This window comes from Ictalurus furcatus, chromosome 13, assembly GCF_023375685.1.
Source record: "Ictalurus furcatus strain D&B chromosome 13, Billie_1.0, whole genome shotgun sequence".
Classification (NCBI taxonomy): Eukaryota; Metazoa; Chordata; class Actinopteri; order Siluriformes; family Ictaluridae; genus Ictalurus; species Ictalurus furcatus.
In genome coordinates this window covers 12,958,409-12,983,425 of record NC_071267.1, presented here as the reverse complement: position 1 = coordinate 12,983,425, position 25,017 = coordinate 12,958,409, and the positions used below count along the sequence as shown (strand labels likewise).

At 42.1% G+C, this 25,017-nt stretch overlaps 1 protein-coding gene across 1 annotated transcript; it reads right to left on the bottom strand.

The window, feature by feature from the left end:
• Positions 1-495: 495 nt before the first annotated feature.
• srcap (Snf2-related CREBBP activator protein) lies at positions 496-21,767 on the bottom strand. Its single transcript, XM_053640419.1, has 33 exons — positions 20,996-21,767; positions 20,677-20,718; positions 20,173-20,382; positions 19,874-20,059; positions 19,632-19,772; positions 19,280-19,469; positions 18,894-19,063; positions 18,694-18,781; positions 18,509-18,598; positions 16,411-16,569; positions 15,911-16,128; positions 14,971-15,148; positions 14,726-14,862; positions 14,459-14,628; positions 14,130-14,322; positions 13,872-14,008; positions 13,491-13,677; positions 13,078-13,247; positions 12,823-12,980; positions 12,518-12,718; positions 12,253-12,414; positions 11,946-12,119; positions 10,953-11,258; positions 10,647-10,792; positions 10,198-10,508; positions 9,872-10,074; positions 7,426-7,595; positions 7,115-7,311; positions 6,826-6,940; positions 6,594-6,713; positions 6,272-6,451; positions 6,088-6,171; positions 496-5,993 (listed from the first exon to the last, which is right to left on the bottom strand). The coding sequence occupies exons 1-33, from the start codon at positions 21,665-21,667 to the stop codon at positions 1,920-1,922; spliced, it is 9,939 nt and encodes a 3,312-aa protein (XP_053496394.1). The 5' UTR covers positions 21,668-21,767; the 3' UTR covers positions 496-1,919.
• Between the last annotated feature and the right edge of the window lie 3,250 nt (positions 21,768-25,017).

Sequence of the window (25,017 nt, the reverse complement as noted above, 5' to 3'; positions counted from 1 at the left end):
ACATGAATCAACCAGTCAGACATGCCCCTTAAACAGCAAAGCACTAGCAGAGGGAGATATTTGCACCACACAGATCTATAGAAACTGATCAAAATAATATAATAAATAAAAACTACAATAAATTTTTATACTTGTGTGCAGTAAACAAACAGGTACTTTTACTCAAGTAGAAATGCAAATAGAAGGTTTCTACATGGATCCAGAGCCTGGATAGAAGCTGGGAATACTGGGCGTGAGGTGGGAATGCATGCTGGATGTCATTGCAGGGCACCATGTGTATACACACATTCACCACTAAAAGCAATTTATTGTAGCCAGTTCACCTATGGGCATGTTTTTGGAGATGGGAAGAACTCAGAGAAAACTCATGTAGCCACAAGAAGAACATGCACAAAAGCTCTACGCAGACAGCAAACTCAGCTCAGGATGAAACCAGGACCCCGCAGCTGAGAGGTGGCAACTGTACCTGCCCGTGTATCAACACATGACAAAATATTGATATTTTTGGTCTTTTTATTCAACTGACTTTTGTTGTTTCAATCTTTCAAGTAAAACAATGTGGAATTACATGGGAACAAAAGGAATGTAACAAATTCAGAGAGACAAAATTAAAATAAGACTATCACCACATAATACCCATTCCCCAAAACAAGTGTCTACCGCAAAATGGGATAACAGCAGCAACGGTCAAGGTTCTGCTGAAAAAAAAAAATCAAAAGTTTTATGCAGGAGAATTTCTTTTGATTTTATCATAAAAGGATGAATAAAAAAAGGATGACAACAGCAATTTACACTAAAGAGGTGTTTTCAGTTTGGTTGGACTGTAACACAGTTGTACCTCCTGTGGTTCTGGATGGAAAATGTCTTTATTACACTTTAAACACTAAAAATCTTTGAAGCCCAAATTTGTTTTCTTAACAAGGCATACAGATCCAGTCCTATGTGGATCAACAGGCACTCTCACTTTGTCACACTAACTTGAGACTGTTCGACAACAAAGTTTACTAGAAAGTTGACCACTAATACTTTGGAAAAGGTGAAAAAATGAGGTTGCATTTCATCTCCATATTGCCAGGACAAGCACACTTCAAAATTTTTCACAAGCTCAAAAGATATACATAGTGTGAGGTACCAGTAATTTACTTGATTGAAAGCGATGTGTAAAAAAAAAACTATCAAGGGGTATTATTTAAGATGTGCAAATGGAGAAAGGCTGGACATAAAAGTAACTGATAGGTGAGGAAAAAAAAATTACACAAGACAAGGAGGTCTGAGTAGAGACTAACTCCAGCATAGTGCAGCAAAATCACATTTACAGACCTGCTCTCTTCATACCCTGGAAGAAACCACAGAATATTCTTAATTTAATCAACTGACTTGAAACAAACAATAGTCAACAGCTAGGCAAACATTTTGTCATAGGCTGTCTGCTTAAAATGTTTTAACAATCAATCTTTCAAACTTAGCATAAATTACTTTATGCAATCACCTTTGCAGCACAAGTAAACTCTGTATAAAGGGTACACATGACCCATTTTAACAGATACTTCTTTTAGTATTCCAGTCTTTAAATGATTACAGTACATAGTGTGAACTAAACAACTCTTGCCCCTTGCCCAGCTGTCCAAAGTCCTTGTGGTATAGTTAGGTACAGTCATTTTAATCTCATTACCAAGACCATACCAATGCCATGTTTTTAACAAGTAACCATCTTCATCTGTCTTGCATCTCCATTTCCTCTCCACACTCCAGATGGCTTAATAGAATGCACCTAAGTTTAGTTCTTATTGCAAAGTGCAATAGACTCAATTTGACGTCTCGCAGACAGTGTTAAGAAGGGCAAGTTTGTTCCCCTTTCCTTAAAACCTGTAAAAACCTTCGTCACTGCAGTTCCCAGTCATTATCTCTCTTATCCTAAATCAAGTTTTGGAGTGCCGTTGTTGACTGGAGGAGGAACGGGTGTTGCTAGCTGGAGTGCGAGCCTGAACTGCTGCCAGAGCAGCAACACTCCTCAACACACGGTCAGGTGTTCCCTCACTTGACCCAGCACTGGGCTCTGGCTTCTCATGATTTTTTGAATGCCTCTCTCTCCTGCTTTCACGGCCTCGGTTCTCCTCTGTTTTCTTCTGCCTGCCTTTCACTTTCTCAGTGTCGCTACCCGATGAAGGAGCTCTTGAGTGCGAGTGTGGTGGACCAGTGCTCCGTGAGCTCAGGCTGCGAGTGCACTGGCTGCTGTTGCTGCTACTCCGGCTCCTGCTGCTGCCTGCCCCTCTTTCACTGCTTACACTACTGCAAGCACTGTGCCCCCTCGAAGACCTTATCTCTCGGTTTTCTTCCTCTACTTCTTCCTTTTGATCTAAAGTCTTTTTCTTTTCTTCTTTTTTGGCTCTCTTGGCTTCAGTTTCTAAAGGAGGCACAAGATTGCCTGGTCGCTGCCGAGTAGAGCGGGAGGCAGAGTGACCGGTTCCAGTAGTGGACTGTGGGGAATCGGTTAAATGAGTAGAGGTTTGTCGACTACTCTCTGGTTTATTAACAACTGAATTTGTCTTAGGGGAGTCCTGGTCTTGTTTGCCTTTAGACTTACTTATTTTTTCAGAAGTTGGTTGGTGTACTTGTGTAGCCTTAGATTTGGAACTGGAACTTGGTGGATCTGGTCCCTTTCCTCTCATAGCCAAAAGTTTAGCAGCAGCATTGAGTGCTGAGCAGCGTTTTCCTAGTACTTCAGGCTCAGATAAGGTTGGAGAAGTCAGTTGTGAAATAGGTTGGGTGCCTGTGGATTTACGTGTTACCCTAGCGGGTGTTGAGGCAGTGGACTCCACTTCTTTGTTCGCTTTCTTGTCAGACCTCCTTCGCCCCGTACTGTTCTTGTCACCTTTGTCACTCGTGGTCTCCTTCTCCAAAATTTTGTGTGATGAACGAGTAAGACGTCTTTCTTGACCAGTGGAGTCTTCGGAATCTGAGGAAGTGGAGTTGGAACTCTGACTCTCAGGTTTCACTCGCTCTTGATCAGACCCTCTGTCTGCTCTCTCTTTTTCTGATTCTCTCTCCATTCGCTTTCTCTTTGTTAGCATACTGCTCTCTGCAGACTTTTTTGACTGAGATGAGAGAGTACCACTGGAACAAACAGAAGATGGAGAGGAGGAGCGAACAGATTCCTGACTGCTTTGTCGACAAATGCTTCTTTTCTTGCCTGTGCTTTTGCCCTCTTGCTCCTTTTTCTGACTCTCCTCTTCTAGTGGCGTATCAGCTACATCACTTGTAGGAGTGGTCTGCATCACTGTTTCCGAGATTAAGGGTGCATCAGATCTCTGATCCGCTGCCAAATTTTCCAATTTCCTCTTTTTTGCCTGAGACTGGCTATTATCTCTCTCTGCTTTCTCAGGACTCCCAGAGATGTTTCTTTCCATTTCTTCTGTAGAGTAAACTAAGCCATCTTCCTTTGAAACACTCGGGTCTTGCTGATTCTCAGTTCTCGGTTCTTCAGCAAGTACAGATGTATTTGTAGTTCTCTGCCTAGAAGCAGGTGATTGCAGAGAACAGTCAGATGCCATTTCAAGTGACTCAGGAGATTTAGGGGCTATAGGTATTTGGCTTAAATCTGTGTGGGCTGTTTGTGTTTTTTCAGACTTAGGTTGAGAAAGAGCAGTGTTTGTCTGGTTCGGATTACATATAGTTTCCAGTGGTATATCAGGTTGAACAGAAGGCTGAGTCAAGTCAGGAACTGATAATGGCTGAATATGAGTTTTCACAATGGGTTCAGATAGAAGCTCACATGTCTGGGCAAATGTAGTTGATGTGGTACTAACTGAGGTTAGCGGAGGACTTGCATTTGATATGTTGCTTTTAAGTGTTGGTTGTGCCAATAAATCAGTAGGTGTAGTCAAGCCTTGGGGATGAGCTGTACACTGATTAGATTTCACAGGCATCTCTGCAGCAACGCCTTTTTCTGACACAGTTGCAAGCTGTGAGGGTATTGTGGTTACTTGATTGCTTTGACAAACTGAGGATGTAGATAGAGGTATGCACTCTTGGGCAGGGCTGGGAGCAGAGCTATCAAAACGCTCACTTGGAGTGGTAGCAGGCTGTAGTGAAGGTTTTGTGTTGGTCGGAGTGGCATTTTCTGTCTGAATAACTTCTGGTACAGCTGTAAGGGAAGAGTCTGGAGAGTCAGAATTTGGAGCTGTGGCCTTAAAATTAGTGTGATCAGATGACTGTTCCAGTGTGGATGTTTGCTTAATCTGAGATTCACAAGGTGTCTGAGGTGGGGGTACATTGAATTGAGTGGTTTGATTGTCTGCTTTAGGAGATTGGGGAGAGTCTGCTGTTTTAAATGATTCAGATGCACCATCACCTACAGAGTTTATTTCTGGGCACTCAGGAACAGTGGACATGGTTAAAGGCCCAAGACTGGAACCATGCGAGTTAGGTTTTACATCAGAAATGCCTTCCCGTGAAATGGATGACATGCTTGTAGGACAGCTTGCTTCTTTTTCAGGTTTACCACTGTCTACTGCATTTGTGGTGGAATCTTTGCGAGGTCGTCCCCTCTTTCGCTTTGGTGACTGAGGTGGACTATGTTCTTCACTTACAGATTTCTGTGCCACAGGGATGTCCTGTTCTAGGGGCTCTGGTGGCTTAGGTGACATTTTGGGAGGCCTACCCCTTTTGCGCTTTCCTGGTGAGAAACAGGTTGCATTAGCATCAGATGTAACATTAGGGTTGGTACAGCCATCCTTAGATGAACCAGGCTCTTGTTTCTTTGGTGACAGGGGAGTACGTCGGTCAAGCCCTCTGCCTCTACCTAGGAAATGTTCTCCTAATTGAGCAGCCATACGAGATTCAGTCTCCAAGCGCCGGCGCACCGGTAAGTTCCGAAGGACAGGCATGTCTGGTGAATGGTGTGTAGGTGAGTAAGGGTGGTAACCTCTCCCTGGATTTGTGAGCGATGAAGGGGAGACCTGTTCCTGCAATTGCTGTGTCTCAGGGGGAGACATTGGAGGTGATTTTGGAAGAGACTCTTTAAGAGATTGGCTTGGTGAAAGGGGAACTGCGTCTTGTGAGGATTCAGCCTGCTCGGTCTCTTCAGAGGAACCTTCAGTATGCACTCCACCACTCCCACATTCCCCCCTTTTCCTTCGCTTTGGTTCCTTATCTTCAACCACAGTGACAAGGCGACCAGGAAGCTTTCTAAGGACCTTTGCAGATGGAGAATCTTCTGGAAGGCCCTTCAGGACCTCTTCATCAGCAGACTGGCGCTTACGTGGTGAACGAGAATGTGGAGATGCCAGTGAAGGAAATAGTGGATGCTGGCCATCTTGCTCTGACTGATGTTCCGGAGAGCAAATAGATTCTGAAGATACAGATGCCCTCCTATCTCTTATACCCTGTTGTTGTGTGTTGGTGTCCGTCTGTGCTCCGTGCTCATCCCCTGTATCTCTGAATACTGTTGTTAGTGTTGATGTATGTCCACTGAGATTTCGGTCCACTGATGAAGAGGGAGCATCTGAAGGCACTGGAGAGAGGGGCTGGCAATATTGGGATGGTACTCTAGATCTTTCTGAATCAGACAGCTGCTGATCAGTTTGATATTTCAGAGGTCCTCCAGCGGTGGATGTTGAGAAGGCCACATCTTCGTTTCCTGCTCTACCTCGCAAGAGTCTTTCAGGCACTTCTCTGGGCTGGGAGGACTTCAAACTAGAACTAGGCCCAGGGGCACGATTCACACTTGTCTCCCCTCTCCTCCCTCTCTCTCTGTCTGGGGATGGATGTGTTGTAGAAATATCATCATCCATTTTAGCTGGTGTTCCTCTAAGCCTGCCACTGGCCCTTGTAGAGGGGGCACCTTTGTCTCGGTGTCTGCGTGTGCGACGAGCTGGAGGGTGTTCCTCAGGAGTGTGAGGCATGGAGTCATCATCATTATCAGATGACTGATGTAGTTTTAGACCCTCCTCCTTTGCCTGATCTAATCCTTTTCTTGCAGCTTCAACCTGCTCCTGTTGTCATGACAAAGCCATCACTGTATAGATATAGATATATATAAAATCTAATGAAATACAGTTTTATTAATTACAATTAATAAGAGATTACCTCAGCCTGTTTCAGTTCTTCTTTACAAATATCTTCAAGAGATGCCTCCAGAAAATTCATGGCATATCGCTCTATGGGAGTGAGCTGTTAGAAGCAAGAACAAGACGCTTGATCAACAATGAAAAAGCAGTATAAAACTGGAAAGAACTAACTTTTTTTTTTTTACATAAAGATAAACTGTTACCTGTTCTACCAGAGCAGCAATTTCTTGCTCAGCTTTGGAAAGTTCTTCCTCTTCTTGGTCTCTGCTCTCACCATCTTCCAGAGGAATATTTTCATTAAATTCTGCCAACTCAGCCACCTGCTCTGCTTTGGCTTGGGAAGCTGCTACTATGTCCTCTTCATCCTCAGCACGACACAAAGCCTGATAAGAGAGAGTTAGAGATCAACTGTTGCAACTAAATAAATACATACATACATACATACATATATACATAAACTACATCATGAATTTGTACTTAACTGTGTAAAATCTAACTATGTTTTTTCAAGAAAATAAATTTAACCTGCTCCAGAATAGTAGTTTGTTGTTTATTTATGGCTTCCTCATCATCTGATGGAGGTACACTTGATTCAGCATCCTTCTTTTCCCCCTCATACAAATCAAACAATTCTCGGATAGTTTGCTGTTTGTTTAAAAAACAGAGGGAGAATATTTCACATTAAACAGCTCATTAATATTATTATTTTTAAATGGTGTAATAAATTAATAATTACATACATACAAAAGAACTGTACCTCTTTGAAAAAGGCAGTTGTGAAATTACCCCCTTCAATTGCCATATCTCCCAACATTCTCTTCTGGTTGGCTTTTTTCAAAATGTTTTCCTCCACGGTCCGTTCACTGATCAATCTAAATAAAATTTAATATTAAAGAGATACAGTGTGAAGAATCTAGATACAGTTTCCACAAAAGCATCCGTCGTGAATCATACTTGCCTTTCACAATTGAAATTCTGAAGAAAGTATAAATCTGTACAGAATCACATTAATTTTTTTTTAATTTAATCTGAATTATTACAGGTACCTATAGATGTGAACATCCCTGGTTTGTCCAATACGATGGCAGCGGTCCTGAGCCTGAGCGTCCATGGTGGGGTTCCAATCACTATCATAGAACACCACAGTGTCAGCCCCGGTCAGGTTTACTCCCACACCACCACTCCGGGTGGACAAGATGAAACAGAAGATTCGACGGTCTGCATTGAAACGTTCCATCAGGGCCTAAGATTTAGAGAATGTCAGAGTAACCCACCAAGTTAATAGATGGTCTTACAGGCATGTTTAACTACTCGATTTGAAACATGTTCATTGCAAGAACCAGATCTCTTCCCTTACCTGCCTCTGTTCTACTCGTGTGCTCCCATCCAACCGTAAGTAAATGTGCCCATGGTAGTTGAGGAACTGCTCCAGTACATCCAGCATGCGAGTCATCTGAGTAAATATGAGCACTCTGTGTCCTTCAGACTTCAGTTTCCGCAGCAGAAGATGGAGAGTCTGCAACTTACCTAATTCAACACAGAAACCCACCATTATATACGGGCTATCTTTGTTGCATAATTGTTCCACAAAAATAAAACAAGATGGAGAAATATTTTTGTATTTCACAAAAACTGGTTCCCAAATACATTTACAATGCATAAAACACACTAGCTTATAATTTATTTGTGCAATCAGCTGCATTTATTTCTAGACTGCTCCAATGTGTTGCGCATCCTCTGGCACGTGTTTGAACCACCTTGATTCATTTTTATATTTCTGAAATCGCTCACACCCACTTCTGCAAATCAATCCATTATTTTTACTGGGTCTGCAAAAGGTTGCAAGACAATCTGGTACTCTGTAGAGTCGGTTACATGGCCCGTGATGCAGCATAAGCAGCAGTTTGAAAAGATGCAGTTGACTGGCTTCATGTGTCTCGGAGAAAGCACGTGATAGCCTTCACCATCCCGGGTTCGTAGCTGTCATATGATCGGGAAGACCTGACTGGTGGGTGGAAATTGGCTAAATTAGGGAGAAAATCGCTTTACAAGTGCAGGCTACTAGCTTCTATGATTCTCCCCAATCTTGACGGTCTTGTGTACAGGAGCACTTTGGCTTCCCAGTAAACTGAGGGGCAGCGAGTGGTGGACTTTTATGTTACGGTGTGCCAAATCTGCCAAATGTGTATCTGTTATGGGTGGGGGGAGAATCAGTTCACTATCGCAATTGGTTTTATTTATTCCAGAATTGATCATTCATATTCAGTTGTTTCAGTCTTTGCTTATAGACAAGGCACAGAGAAGTTACCACTTTTAATCCAGCAGAGGGTGAATATGTATTTGTTGTTCTCTGACTATCACTTAATGTTCTATCCCTTTCAAGCGGACACTAGAAGTTCCGGGAGTCTCCCACATATTGATGTCGGCTTCCTGACATCTGCAAATTATATACAATATACTGCCAATCTATTTTTTTTTTTTGTGAGCGAGCTACTATTTCCAATAGTAGACGGGCTCTGCAGACACCGAAAGAGAGAGTGATGGAACAGGTCATGTTTTTGCATGGTGGGATGGCAGCTAGTGTTAAAAAAGCAAACAAAATTGGCAATACAAATCGAATCGTAATTCTTAAAAAATCACAATATATATCGATTCGGCAACCAAGTATCGTGCCAGTATTGATTAGGGAGATAAGAGTATCATCCCAGCCTTAATTTCTGTACTTTTATAATGTTGAGTTTTATATTATTTATTTAGCTAAAAATGGAAACCTATGGCACCTATTTCAGCAATGCTTATTTTAGCTGTATCGAAAATGTACCATGTCAAAGGTGAATTCTGTATATTGTTAAACCACTAATATTACAATGTATTGTGTGTGTGAGCAAACTGATCTGCTAATCATCTTTTATTATGACAACACATCATTTAAAACTGTTTGTTAATGATGTTATTTTGCAATACTTTTGACTGTGTAAAGCAGTGTGTACGGGACAGGCAGGTTTAAAGTTTTGATGTTGCCCATTGTGCTTGTTTTGTCATGCACACTTGCCTTCCCTGGCTTAAGCTTGGGTACAGATTGTTAGATTCTATACCGAAAGTATCTGGATAATGTCTCCAGTAAATGCCAATGTAGTTACAACATATTACAGGCACAATTTACCTTGCTATGTGCTGAAACCTCATTATCAGGTAAATTACTGTTTGTTGCTTATTCATCCATCTATCCACCAACTTTGCTCGGTAGCTATCTGCTTATCAACTGTATCGATCTAGACAGATAGATGACTCGATAGCCATATAGACAGGTAGCAAAATGGATAGAACATATCCGTTTTCCCCTTGAGGTACCAGATTCCCAGAGGCCATAATCAACCCCCCCAAGTACCTTAGTTTAAAATGCAAATAATTACTTCCATACAGCTAATAGTCTGTCAAAATGTAATAGTCAAGCTAAATGTATTATAAAATGAACAAAATGGTGTACAGGAGGTTCAAGTCATGCCATGATGTGTAAACTGTACATTGAGCAATTCATGCAGCCAATTTCATAAATAAAGGGTAGGGAAAACAAAAAATAAATAAAATTTTAATTTGGAAAACACAAATTTGAGTTTTTATATATAATATATTTGTGGATTTTACTTTACTTTTGGGAAGCCCATGATCTTTATTTGCATGTTATGCAACAAAACTTCCCAATACTTTTCACTAGAGCATCAAATACACAGGAGACAATTACAAACTTATTTATACAAGTTAAAAATATTTGCAATTCTCACCACACTCGTACGAGTACTCACCACAGTCATACTGGATAAGTCGCAAGTCAGGGAAGTGTGTCCGCATATTGCAGTAAATGCGGTGCAGCATATGCATGAGGGGAGAAAGATGAGCGGACAGTGTAGAGGAAAAAAGAGCCTGCTGGTAACCGAGGGAAGGAGGTGGATGGCAGCAATGCATGGTGATAGGCTTGGCCTCAACTGGAGGGATGACAAATGTGAACCTGTGGGGTGCAGTGGGACATTGGTTATACAACAAAGTGCATACAATTCTTTGATAGTCTTAAAGAATATAAATTCATCCTGGTTCAGGATGTCAGTGTTTAAGAATAGAACAGTAAGCATACCTGTCTATGACATCAAATATCAGGTGTAGCCTTTCCTCAGAACTGTAAATGGCTTTTCGCAGAGTTCTGCTCTGGTCCAGGTAGTCGCTTGTATGCTGGGATTGAGCTTTGAGACATGAACTATACCCCGAGTGTCTCCACCTGTTAGTGAGGGGTTTAGCCGGTGTGGGTCTAGGGCCTGGGAGGAAGGTGAGAAAATCCAGAACCTCTTGACCATACACAGGTTTTGCATTGCAGTGCAATTCGTTGATTCGAAAAATTTGAGAGATCCGGTCATCTCTCTGGGCCTTATGACGATCTGCAAGCCATGACTGTCAAAAAGAGAACATGAGTCAAGTCTGTTGATTCTATATTGGCATTTTAAATATTTTAAGAATAGGTTAACTCATCATTAGTGTCCAATATTATGACTCTCTAAGTAACAGTCTTGTCTTCTATGTAACTCGTACCATGTAAAACGGGGTTCGTGGTGGAGGTGGAGGCTGGATTCGGGGACGCTGAAGTCCAAACGCACGGCTTTGAGATGAGGACACGGGTTTAAGAGTAAGAACATCACTACTGCTCTCTTCAACCCCTAATAAAGTATTTGCCTTAGCTACAAACAAAGAAAGAATAACAGAAGTCACCAAGATTACCATATACTTATGATATATATTGTAAAAAATAAATTCCAAGTGTACTATGTACTACATGCTTAAATAATTCCACAAAAAATGTGGAAATATTATACAAATTCCGATCCAGATTTTGCTCACCTGTCCCTGTGCTTGGGGATTTTCCCTCCACCACCTTGAGCACAGAACGTGAAGGTTGGCCGGGGCTTGAGGTAGGAGCTTGAGGAGGAGCAGGGTGAATAGGAAGTCGCTGGGAATGCTGCTGAGGAGCAGGTGGTCTAAGAGCAGAGCTTGGGGTCCCATGTGGGTGCAACAAAACTGAGTGTGGATGGGCAATACGAGGAGATGGGGGCACAGCCAAAGTAGGGACGTGCCCACCCTCTTTGCCTGCTGCTTGGCGAACGACAATCTTAACAATTCCTGGTCCGCTTACCCTGGGTGATGGAACTGAATAACAGAATGGCAAATAATACAGGTTAAACATTTATTATCCCAATCTGATTTTATACACAGAAAAGTGCCAATTCTTTTGGACTGGGCACCATACTATGGATTACAGTAGCAGAGCTAATTCAGTTGTTGGATCTGGCGACATGATTAGATTTATAGATTTCCTTGATCAGCTGAGTAGAAAACAAAATCAAGATGGAAACAGTGCAAAATTGCAGAAGCATTTATCCATATTTCAAATGCCTCTGAATCTGTTTCAAAATCAAAACATGTCTCAATATCTTACATCACATAATAATAGTTAAAAAAAGAGAGAAGCATTTGTCTATTCAAACACACACATTTTATATTATATATATATATATATATATATATATATATATATATATTTTTTTTTAGAAAGAACCACCGAAAATGCAACATCCATGAAATACTACCCTGTCACTTACCATCTAATAATACCCGTGTCTTGTTTCTGAACTCATTACTCAGTCTAAGTTTGGAAACGAATTCAACTACTATCTTATAGGCCTTGTAGCATCAATCTCTTATTTACCCCTCTAATGGCCACTTATGCAGCCATGTCTTGCTCTGCTGAGTAACAGGTAGTTTGGTACCCAGGCTACAACACTGCAGCCATCAAGGTCAGAATGATTGTAATAAACTCAAGGACAGCGCCAGTACCTTGAGCAGCAGTGAGGGGTACTGCTAGTCCAGAGCAGGTTGGGATTGTGCTGGTTGGGTTGGGATTTGCTGAGATGCTACCTGACTGACTAAGTGTATGGAGAACTGCAACCTGAGCTGGCTGACTAATAAGGTGGTGCTGCCCACCGCTGGATACCAGATGCATTACATTTCCTAAAGGGCACACAACCACAGAGGAGAAAGGGTTAGGCCATAAACTAAACCAGTACTTGCAGACAGGTGTGTAGGAAAATAAACCCAGCCACAGCTGTTCATGCAGATAATAAACCTAAAAGAACGCACATACCTTGGATAGACCGTGGCTGGGCAACGGGCACTTGGAGCGGAGCACCAGATAGGGTAAGCTTGTTACCCTGCAGTTGAAATGTGACGGGCTTACTGCCCTGACTGGACGACACTGGACGACCAGCCAAGGAGGCCAGCTGGGCAATACTCACCACCTCTCCAGCTGTATGAAAAATATTGAAATGAAAATATAAAAATCTCAAACAAAAAACATTGAAGAGATAAATACTTTGTTATACATCAATATTATAGTCCAGTGAACTTGCATGGTAATCTGGCCTGCATATCAGGGCTGAGAAGCACCCTCTGTGTCATGACGTTACTGGGGGGTTGAGGGGTAACAGACACTGTTGGGGCAGTGGAAGGTGGTGCAGGCCGAATACTCATAACTGGGTTTGCAGACCCCGTGGAGGTAACACTTTGACATGCAGAAGCTCGTGGAGCAGCAACAGGATTGACAGGGGACACTGAAAGACAAACTCTTAAATTAGGCTATATTTACTAAAAACAATTATTACAGTTCCAGCTAGTCAATGTTTTCATACACAAAGAACTAAAATACCATGCTAACCTTGAGGTGTCTGCTGCACAGGGGCCTGATTATGAGTGACCTCTGTAATTAGAGGTGGCTGTGGAGGCTGGACTGCAGGAGAGACTGGACATGTGGGCCGTGGGTTATTTGATGATGTTGCTGAACGTCCATCAGACTTGGGGGGTGGCTGAAACATCCTTTTACATAAACACATTCCAGTGCTGTGTTATTAGCTAATCATGATTTGGATAAATTAATGTACATTGGCACATAAACTAATTACAGATCAATTACCTGTTGACCTTCATGCGAATAGGTTTAGGTCTGGGTGGAGGCTCAGGGGACTCCATGATCTCCTGTATCAGCTGGCGTGTTACTTTCCTTTGAGGAAGGTAAACATCTGCTTGGTACCGAGAGACATGGCCTTCCAGACTGACCAGGTCAAACATAGAGATATCACAACGCTGTGAGAGGAGATACAACCACAGAATTTAGAGATACAGCTATAATACCATACAAAGGAATAGCCAAATAAAGCTTGTCTAGGAGACATTACACATATGCCTTGAGAAGCCACCATACTATGTATTCAATTTGCACATTTTCTACTATGTTAAAAGCTTCATTACATAAATACTAATTCTGACCAACAAAAGGATACAACACAGAACATGGTTAACAATGTTTAAAGTGCCCAAAATTCTCACCTGAAAAGGGGACATGTCTAAGGCCTTCAGAACCAGGGAGGCAGTGGAATAGGTTATATTCTGAGTGATAAAGGGAGATTGGATTGGCCGTGGGTCAAACAGGTTAGGGTGGTTACACACTTTACGCAGCTGCATCAAGATGTTGATTACAGACATGAAGTGTCCACTGGCTAGGGTTTCCTTCGTTCTGGTGAATAGTCATACATGAAAATGGAGAGGGGGGAAAAAAACCAAAAACAAATAAACCATAAAGCAAACATCTACAAAATAGAAGGATTTAATGACCAAATCAACCTACTGCTTATTCTCTGCAATAACATGATTTATATTACTCCTATGTCAACAACTGTATTTTATTGCATATTTGTTCACTGCACTCACGAGGCTTGTGCCATGAAGTCATCATAGAGAAAGCGTTGTCTTTTGGAGAGGCGACAGCGCACAACATGCTCATATTTCTTGGGCATTTGTTTCTCCACATCTGCTTTGATACGCCGCAGCAAAAAGGGCCTTAGCACCTAAGGGCAAGGGTCATGTTCATTAGATGTGCTTCAGAGGACCACAAGCTATTGCAGGACAACCATTTGTAGGTGTGGGTGCAATTGTTTAAGCATCATTCTCAGGAATGAGAGTACTCACCTTGTGCAGCCGTTTCACAAGACCCTCATTATATTCTTGGCTGCCTTCAATCATCCCTGTCAGTGGGTTGGAGAACCACTCTTTGAACTCACGATGGGACTGGAAGACATGCGGCATGAGAAAGTGCATGAGCGACCACAGCTCCATCAGACTGTTCTGCAGCGGAGTACCAGTAAGCAGTAGCCGCCGGTGACTTCATGTCCAGCAGAAACAGAGAGAACAGAAATCATGCCAGAGCAGTGTTACTTTTGAACAAAATTAAATAAACAGAAGACAAATATCTGGTGCAGAAAAAACAGGAAAACAATTCAGAAATATTCTTTAAGCACCTGTTGAAGTTTAGCAGACTCTGCCAACGCTGGGACTTGAAGTTTTTGATGTTTTGTGCCTCGTCCAGAATAAGGTATTTCCAGGACTTGCGCCTGAATGCCTGATGATCTTGCAAAACCAGCTTATATGAAGTGATGCACACATGGAAAGCATTGGGTTTGGTCCAGCCCTAAGCAAAAAAATAAATAATAATCGAATCACAATTATCAGGTAATCAGAATATTGAAATGTTATTCTGATGCTAGTGACTAAATGTCTAGACTTACCTGTCTCTTAAGTTTGCGCTCTTTCTGGCTGCCGTAGTAAGTGAGAATTTTAAAGCCAGGGCACCAGCGTTTCAGCTCCATCTCCCAGTTCAGCATTACACTGGTGGGCACAATGATTAGGTGAGGGCCCCAGTTACCTGCAAGAAATGCAAGGATATTGTTTAAATGGTACAGTTTCTCTCCTGTCAGGCACTGACAAATTGCAAGATTAGATTCTTTGAAGCAACACCTAGATCTCTTCATACCTTTTTCACAAGCCAGATGTGCCAACAGGGCAATAGTCTGAATAGTTTTACCAAGTCCCATCTCATCTGCCAGGATACCATTAAGCTTCTTTTCAAACATGGTGACCAACCAGTCTAGTCCAATGTGTTGGTACTCACGTAGGTTGCCATGAAGTAAAAACGGAATAGGCGTTTTCACCTAAAGATTGCATATTTATTAGGTAAAATTTATTCATCCTAACCACAATTAACTCTGTCCATTAATTATCAATTCAAAACATACCCTAAAAAATTTATACCATACCATATAAAAAAAGACAACATACTCAATTTAAATCTCATGTAAATTATACGCAAACACATCTCCCTGCAGTTCTCGCCTGGTTTCCCACTGAAGCTAAGCAGAGTTGAGCCTGGATGGGGGATCTCCTGGGGAAAACTAAGGTTGCTGCTGGAAGTGGTATTAGGGATGCCAGCAGGGGGTGCTCACCCTGTGGTCTGTGTGGTGCCTAATGCCCAAGTATAGTGACTGGGACACCATACTGTAAAACAGCACCATCTTTAGGATGAGATGTTAAACCGAGGTCCCGACTCTCTGTGGTCATTAAAAAAAAAAAAAAAAAAAAAATCACAGGACACTTATCGCAAAACAGTAGGGGTACCCCAGTGTCGTGCTGAAATTCCCCCATTGGCCCTTCTCTATCATGGCCCCCTAATAATCCCCATCTCTGAATCGGCTACATTGCTCTCTCCTCTCCACTAATAGTGTGTGGTGGGCGTTCTGGTGCACTATGGTTGCCGTCGCATTATCCAGGTAAATGCTACACACTAGTGGTGGTTGAGGAGACCCCCCCCATACTATATAAAGTGCTTTGAGTGTCTAGAAAAGCGCTATGTAACTCTAACTAACTAACTAAGCATTAAGTGTCCCAGACACTGGCAGCATGCCATGGTTCCTTACACTTGTTGTGGCCAGGGTATATCCTTTAGGCTGAAGGCTTTCAGCAGTAGCAGCTATATGGCTGATCTCTTTTTTGGGACGTGGAGATGTGGGGACAGAAGGGCTGTGATCTCCCTCCCTTAGTAAAACCTCCATCCCCTCTCCTCCATCATCTTCATCCTCCTCATCACTTTCTTCAACTTCAGCATCCTCCTCCTCATCACTGTTTTCTACGGAATCTGAAAATTGAATTCAGAGAAATGGGACATAAATTGAGGCCAGAGGAACCATAACAACTTTGATACATGGTTGAACAACCAGTACAAATGTTATTTCAACACAATTAAAGTGATATTTCCCAAATCATCATACTTTTCTTGACCAGCCTCCCACCATTGTAATACGGTCACGTTTTATGCTTCCAGGTTTTATTGTGCCAAAATACATCAAGAACTCCTGAAAGTGCAAATGAGCCTGGTGTTTTTAAATTAAAGACCTCTTTCAGGAATATCCCACTTTACCTAAGGAAACATCACTTTCATCTCCCTCAGTCTCTTCCTCTTCTTCATCTTCAGTTCCCTCTGATCCCTCCGATGACTCTGGTGATGGTAACGGTTCTTCTAAGTCAGAGGCATATGCCCCTTTGTACTTCTCTAGCAGCTCTTCCATACTCATCTCACCTGAGGATCAAGGGTACAACATATAAGCAAAGATGAAACACTCTACTAATCTTAAATGGAAGTGAGTTAAAGCTGTGATAAACTTAACCTGTCTGCATTTTTTAAATATGTAAGAGGTAGCAAGACTCCCACAAGAGGTTTTTAAAAAAGTGTGTTAAACTGTGGAAGGCATTTTGTTGATCCATTTGTTCTCTTACAGGGAAGGGCCAGTGCAAATCAATACAAGGTTATTCCAATTGATCACATGTATCCCATGATGAAACATTTCTATCCTGATGAGAATGGTCTCTTCCAGGATGACATACCCTAATCCAAAAGGAACAAGGGCAAACTGAATAGTTTGATGGGTATGAAAATGGTGGAAATCTATGATGTTCATAATGAACAGATCTCAACCCAACTGAAAACCAAGGGGAGATGTTGGACCTGTGTGTGTGATTTCCATCATCAAAACACCAATTGAGATATCTTTCGGAAGAATGGTGTTCCTCGCTCCAGTACCATCCCAAAAAACATGTAGAATCTGTGTCTAGGCATATTGAAGCTGTTCCACAAGCCTGCGGTGGCCCAGCACCAAACTGTGACAATACAACTACCTTTAATTTGTCTGTCTATATTAATCACAACCTGACTGACTTATTTTGGATAAAAAAAATTTAACCCAAATTTCTCCCAATTTTAAACAATGGTTTAACAAATAAATAAATGTAACCAAATCAATTTGTCATCAACAACCCCTCCATCACACAACACATGAAGCTAGCTAGATCTTTTTAGAACAGCTTTTTAAGCCACCTTTCTACTGCATGACTTGACTCAACACTTTACTTTTCTGTGCTTGCGTTTCCACTGCAGTTTAGTGCCGCCTCAACATCTTCCACTCGCCTTCACACAGCAATTAGGTTCTATTATCGAAGCCCAAATACACGGTCAGGCCGTATTCCAAATGCCTTTCCTGTTCATTGAACATGGACCCTATTAAGGATGTAAAATAACGGCGTTCTACAACCTACGTAGTGCTCTATATGACCAAGTTAGATTCAGCAGTTACAGGAGTGACTTCGATAAACGCCTGTTTGGAAATCGGTAACAAGCGAGATGTAAAAATCTAAGACAGACCCCCCCCACCCCCCCATTTAGTACTGCCCTTCCCAGAAGACAAAATACTAACAATTTACACCGATCATCCTGTTCAAAAGTTTACATCCCCCTGGTTCTTTATGTATCGTGTTACCTTCTTGAGCATCAGTGAACGTTTGTACCTTATGCAATAGCTGTGTACGAGTCCCTAACTTGTCCTCAGTGTGAAAAGATGGATCTCAACATCATGTAGCCACCATTGGAAAGGGGTCAAATATGCAGAATATGCTAGAAAAGCAAAAATGTGCAGGACCTGGGGGATTTTTCTGAAGAACGCTGGTCAGTTTAACTGCTCAGGACAAACAAGGGACTCATGAACAACGATCACAAAACAAAAGTCGTGGATCATACAGGTAACACCACACCGCATGAAGAATCAAGGGTATGTAAACTTTTGAACGGGGTAATTTAAAAAAAAATAAATTCAGCTATTATCTTGTCTTGTGGACTATGTGTAAACGTCTGTTATGTGAAATAGCTTATTCAGGACAGTACTAAATCCAAAATAATATGGGAATTTTTATGATCCCTCTTATTTTGTTAAAAGTATTAAGATTTTGCAAGGGGTATGTAAACTTCTGAAAACAACATACATTTTTATATATATATATATATATATATATATATATATATATATATATATATATACACACATACATACATACACACACACACACACGTGTATATATACACACACACACACACTATATTATATTATATTATATTATATTATATTTATATATATATATATATATATATATATATATATATATATATATAAATAAAAAGTACTGGTTACCCTCTCTAGTCAAGTCATCAAGTTCCTCTGCATGGTCTCCATCTCCCTCAATCACCTCCTGGGCTTCAATGGTGTCCTCCACATCCTCCGCTTTGAAAGGTGAGAAGATTTACATAACCATTTATTTAAATGCTGAGGTTGCTTTAAGATATTCACATGGAGTAATATGTAAAAGTAATACTTACCATCTTCCTCATTAGCTGAAAACTCTTTGTCCTCATCTTCAACTGTAGAAGAGGAAGCATCTGATGCTTCATCCTCAGATGCCGAGCCCTGTATGATAATCATGATTCACTGTATGCACATGTCTAGCACAGACACAATTGGATCCAAGAGTATTAAGACCGAGTTGAAGAGTGTTGCTTGTTAATAGTTCCTGCATTACCTGAGGGAGAGAGAGTGTACTAAGTAACTGGTCTAGTGGCAGGGTGCTCTCCTGCTTCAATAACTCAATCTCCTTTCTCTGAGACTCTGCATCATTCCCCTCCTGCTGCTCCTCCACCTCAATTGTCTCTTCATCATCTTCCTCCTCACATGGAGGCTCGAAGTCAATATCTATAAAGAACAAAGGAATAATATTTAGAACATGCACAAGCCAATCGGCTTGCTGCCTGTAATGCTGGCCACTTTATCTAACGAATTGAGCATGCACACGTGCGCACAAAAGTTCGTTAGTCAGACCATTTAAAATGCTTACGGAACACGTAAATCAGTTAACATAAAAACACAGGAAGTGACAAACACATTTTCAGTGCAGATACTTTTTCTCACCATCTTCCTCAGGTGCATTAAACTGACTGTTTCGGGAAGGAACACTGATAGGGGCTGCAGGTGTGGCTTGCAAGGACTGACTAAGCAGGTCAGAGTAGCGCTCTGTCTGGCCGACAATGAAGTCCAGCTGCAGATCCAGGGCTTTCTTGCGTTTCTCTTCAAGCCGGGACTGTTGTTTGTACTGCACAACCTGTATGGGGTAAACGTGAAAGAGGCCGTCAAAGAAATGATGGATAATAAATGTGTCTTAAAAAGGGGCTTTTAATTAATTATTCAGAAGTTCATTCACCAACGCAAAAGATTTGTCCAGTTTTTGGACTTGAAAATTGAGCACAATAATCCAACAAGTCACCTTCTCAACACTGCTCCAAAAAGCACGGACTTCCTTTGCAATGGAAGCAGCGATCCTCCTCAGTTTAGCATGCTCTTCACGCTTTGCTCTCTCCTCTTTCTGCCGTAGCTCCTCATGGTGCCGCATCACCATCCGAACCACCTGCCACCACCCAACATCAATTTACTCGGACTGAAATCTCCATCAATCATCATCATACTTTAATGGGTAGTAAACAAAATAAATAAATTGCACAGGTTTACTTTTCTGGCTACGCCTCTTTTCCAGCGCCTTTCCTGTGCAAAGTCAGCAGAAAGCCACTGCATCTCCTCACAAAGGTAATCCCAGTGCACCTTGGGTCGGAGTGGCTCAGCCACACGAGATAAACGTTTTAGGGACCAGAAACCTTCGCGTTTCAGCGCAAGTGTCCGATGTTCAATCTCTGCCTCCTGTGAGAAATATTTATTAGTATCCTTCAAGCCAATGCAATAACCTTACAGGAATCAATCCTCGTATACCTTATCTTAACAAGTAATCAAGAACATAAAAATACTTCAGTTACATGTTTAGCCAGCTCTGCCATATCAGTGTGCTTCTCTGAGCGAGGCCGTTGGCTGAATGCTTGATCTGACTGAGAGGCTCCACCAGAGTTCTGGGAAGAAGGCAGAGTGTGTTTGGAGTCTACAGATGAGGAAGCAGGAGGTGGTGATGGTGTACGAGAGGTGGAGGGAGTGGAGCTTGATGTCCCTCTGCCTGCTATCCACTGGCGAACCTGAGATTTGCAAAGAAACACAACTTAACAAATCCTGGCTAAAGAAAGCAGACAAGCTGAGAGAACTTCAAGAACGTGTGTTTGTTGTTGTTTTTTTTTTTACAAAGACTATTGGATCTATACAGAAGTTTAACCCTAGTTTGTTTCTGTCCTTATTACATACAACATGCAATAATGATTTTCTATGACTTCACACTAAGCTTCAGCTAAGTTAGAATTTTGAGAAGTGACAGCTTGCAAAGTGTGATGGTCTCAGAACAAGAGATGTCAGGAGAAGATTATGACACCTCTTACCTTCAACAAAAAGGTCTGTGTGTCTGTCCTGCTCTGTCCATGCTGCAAAACACACATGGCTCAAACATGCAGCCAACTAGGGCATCATAATCGGATGGCATTCACATGGCTACGTGAACATGCACACAAAGTGGTCTGATACACTGATGGTTAACAGATGGCTAATGACAACTTTTGTTCTGATGCTAATTCACTTGAATACTTAGCTCTCTAAAACAAATACAAGCAAAAAATAATCAAGTAATTAAGCAATATAGCTTACACAGCATGCTTTCTATAAACATAAGGCATAAAACACACCCAATGACCATTTCCTTACCTTATTTTGCGCTGGACTGGGAATAACAATGCTTTCATTGGTCTGGGCTTCTAAAGAACCATCTGCTTCTCCCTCACTGCTCTCTCCTATAGAAGCATCAAGCTGCTCAATAGCATTGTCCCTTGCGTCCTTTATTTCTGCCAAATGTTGAACTGGTGAGTGTTGTTCCTCCACCTCCAACAACATAGAATCTTGGCATGGCTGGTTAGGAGGACCTTCAGACTGAACAGTGATGGTACTACACATACTGACTGACCTGGAGGGCAGTCTTGGTGAGATATGGATCAGAGTTTGGGTAGATGAAGCAGAGTTTAAGAGAGGCTCGTCTTGGGGAATCTGCCTTTCAAATTCTAGACAATGTTCGGTTTTGATTAATGTCTGTTTTTTAGACTCATCCTTTGAAGATGAACCAGTAACATTACAGGGAGCATTTAGTACATGAAAGCTCAGAGGTGCTGGGGCTGCCTTTTCAGCTGCAACATCTGTAGTCAAGTCATATTCTGAAAGGCACTCTACAGAGACTCTATCTAGGCAATCACTAGGGGTACCAGATGGGCTCTGGCTGCTGGAAACTAGAGCCAACATTGGAGGTTGTTTGAGGAGAGCCTCACCTCTCTTTAGTATAAGCAACTTTGGGTCAATAACACTCGATGAAAGAGAAACCTGGGACATGTCAGATTTATTTTCTGTGGACTTCACTTGTTCTTCATGAACAGCAGAAGGGCTGTTGATTAGGGCAGAATCTAACACATTAATTGTATTCTCAGCACTTGAACAAAATGTGGGTTTTGACACCATATTTTCCATGCAAATATTTGCTGAAGAGGTTAGAGAGGTTTCTGAGAAATTCTTAGAACCTAAAACGGTTGGTGGATGAGAGGAGAGAGGATCTTGTGTCAATGTTTCTCTTAAAGGTTCAAAAGAATGTTTATCTACAGATAGTTCTACACCCTTTTCTGGTAACAGCAGCTTAGCAGCTTCGTGAATAGCATCTGGTGGGAAGCAGGGTACGGTGCACTCATAGACCGCAACAGAGGTCTGTGATTCAGGACAATGCCCCATAGCTTCTGTGCTAACGTCAATCATCTCAGCATCCTCTGTGCTTTGACACTGCCCATCTATCAGTGGAGAGTGATCACTTACCACCAACCACGTATCCTCCATCCCCGGCTGCACTAGAATACCTACGTCAATTAAATCTTTCACATCAACAGCATTTAGTCCAGAGAAAGCCTCTGAACCCTCATCATGCTTTTCATCCATATTCATATTACCAGATGTTGGGATACCATCATTTAGGCATTCCATCTGTGGGAGCTTATGATCTACTAGAATGGATTCTTTCCCTTGTTGGATCAAATAGTCATTTTTAACCTGTGAGAGACATGGCTCATTTGAGTCTAATCCCTCTGAATTTGTACATTTATTTCTGTGTAAGAGTATATAGCTCCCATCTGGCTGGTGATCTTGATATGGACTCATTTGCATACTTTTGGCACAGTCATTCTGTTTAGCAATACCATGTGATGCGCTGCAAGCAACCACATGGGACCCTTCAGTCACTTTGGGGGCCTGTATATTGTGAGTGCATGTCTCGTCCCCCAACACCTTTGGTTCTATAACAGAAATATCAGAACATACTCCTGTTCCATCTAAAGAAAGAGTCTTAAGCTCCTGCCCAACACTTGCACTAGTCTTGTTCCCTGTTAAAACAGACTTAGGGGTTCCACTGCAGTTCATACAGTCAGGGCTCAGCTGATTTGCTTGTGTAACATGTGTGTTCTGAGGATGGTTAGAGGGATTGGGTGTTTTCGGAGGGAAGGCAGCATAAGGGGTGGAAACTGCAACAACAGAAGGTTGTTGGTGACTTTTAGAGAAGCATCCATTAACCTCATCTGTGTTATTTGGAGTGCCATTTCCATTTCCTGGGGAAACAGGTAGTCTAGACACAGATTCTCCTTGCTTTGCAGAGATCCCCCCTGTGTCTGAGTAATGCCACTCTTTTTCAGATGCCGTTGAACTTGAATCAACACTCCCTTCTTCATTTGATGCAAGTGTCTCTTTTGTAACTTCATCCACGGAATTACTAGACTCATTAAGTATTTCTGCGTTGGCTGTGATGACTGCTGCTGTAAGAGGCTGTTGCACAATTTTATGGACATCAGACACGAGCAGTAAACTGCCCTGAGGTGAGTGCAGAGATGGTACAGTTTGGAACGTACTGTCTCCAGGTTGCTTATGGTCTCTGTCTGTTGTTTTATGCGTAGTGGAGACTGCAGAGCTCGACAGAGTTGTGGGAATATAGGTGCTCTGTCTGGCCGTGTGCTTTGTTCCATGTACTTCCTCTTTACCAGTCTTTGATTTGCTTTCCAGATATGGTTTTTCTGGAGCCAGGGGTCCCTTTTCCATCTTAACTGCAACTCCTGGGTTAGGGGTCCAATCCTGGCAATGGCCAGTTTCCTCTGACATTTCTGTATCCCTGTGCTCAAGACTAGATTTCTCAGTGTTATACCCATGATGCAAATCCTGCCCTTTTCTAACATTGCCTCTGTCACAAGCTGAAAGTCTGTCTGAGAGAATCTGTGAGTGTCCTGCATCCATGGGCACTGGTTGTCTTTGGACAGCTTCAGTGCTGCAGTCCAAGGTTGACATCTCCTCAGGCTCCTTGGTGTTGCACTTTTGCCAAGCCATTGTGGTGGTCTGTTCTTGATTTGCAGCCTGCATGTTTGCTTTCTGCTGCTCCATCTCAGTGGCAGGACCAAGCAGTGGTGGTGGTAGTGAGGCAGCTGGTACCGGCTGCAGGACATGCTGGGGTGGCCCGGCCACATTCTGTGTAGCCGAAGGGATGCCACCCAGCACAGCCGGAGGGGTGCGCTGCTGCACCACCTCCTCCCCAAGTCTTCCTCCTTCTGGACTGCTTCTTCTACACACTGCACCTGAAAGAAAAAAAAACAAATAACTTCAAATGGTTACACTAAAGATGTACACACAATTAACAAAGGAGCAGGAAGCAAGGCATCACCTGTATGTGGTGTAGGCCCAGTCTCTTCTGTGCTTTCCACTTCCAGGATGCTGAGATCAAAGACACCACTGCATCTGGGGTGGGGTAAAAAGATACTATGGTGGACTTGATACATTGTTTGTGAAAAAAAATGGTTAATGATAAATCAAACAAATCAATCTCCCAGGCCTGTTTTGTTCGTGTGGTAAGTGTCATCAACTTCCTACATCTACCTACAACTTCCTCAAACTTTCTTACATGTGCTTTCAATGATGGTGAGCCAGGAACTAAACAGCATGACTATAGTAATGTTACCCAACAGGGTAGGATGTTAAACATTTTATCCCCAATGTGATTTAGTATATTACCAAAAAAAGTGCAAAATATAGTTGGTTTGTATAGTCTTGATTTGAGTAAATTAGCGCGCTCACTAATGGGAACAGATCAGGTGAATGGGCTCTCTCATTATGTAGCCAACAAGCAGGACTGCATCTGCGCCCACTCTAGCTTAACAATGTTGTGGAGGTTAATTAGCAATTTGGCTAATATTTGAAATAGGTTCTTCAGCAAGACAAATCTCAGCTTGTTTTAAAACGCAAGGCAAATGCACCACAGATTTCTTTTCTCAGTATTCGATAGTAAGTTTAGTGAGCGGCGGCAAATCTCTGCGGCGGTGTGGCGCCACTACACAAGGGCCTCAGTATAATCACCAAGAACCACAGCTAGCGGTGCTTGGGCTTAATGTAATGGCAAATACAACAAATATAAGTGTGGGGAAAGAAATGTACATGTTCGTGCTTTGCAAGCCATTGCGAAAGAAACTTAAAGAAAGCGTAGCTAACACGGTGGCTAGCTAGCTCACGCGCCATTTCAAGCTTAATCGGCGTGAACTGCTGGGACTGGTATTGGGAAAACACCTGGACATGGCTGTATTTCTGGGTTAAACGAAATAGTTTCAGCCCTGCTAGCTAACACACCGTAAAGGTAACGTCCGCGTTCTTTCATATACCGTAAGCTGCCT

Coding starts and splice junctions, on each gene's coding strand:
- srcap (XM_053640419.1), bottom strand. CDS start 21,667: ATGTCCCAGGTTTCTCTTTCATCGAGTGTTATTGACCCAAAGTTGCTT. Junction 18,599..18,693: donor TTCAGCTAATGAGGAAGATG/GTAAGTATTACT, acceptor CACCTTTCAAAG/CGGAGGATGTGGAGGACACC. Junction 10,793..10,952: donor ATCCCCAAGCACAGGGACAG/GTGAGCAAAATC, acceptor CTTTGTTTGTAG/CTAAGGCAAATACTTTATTA.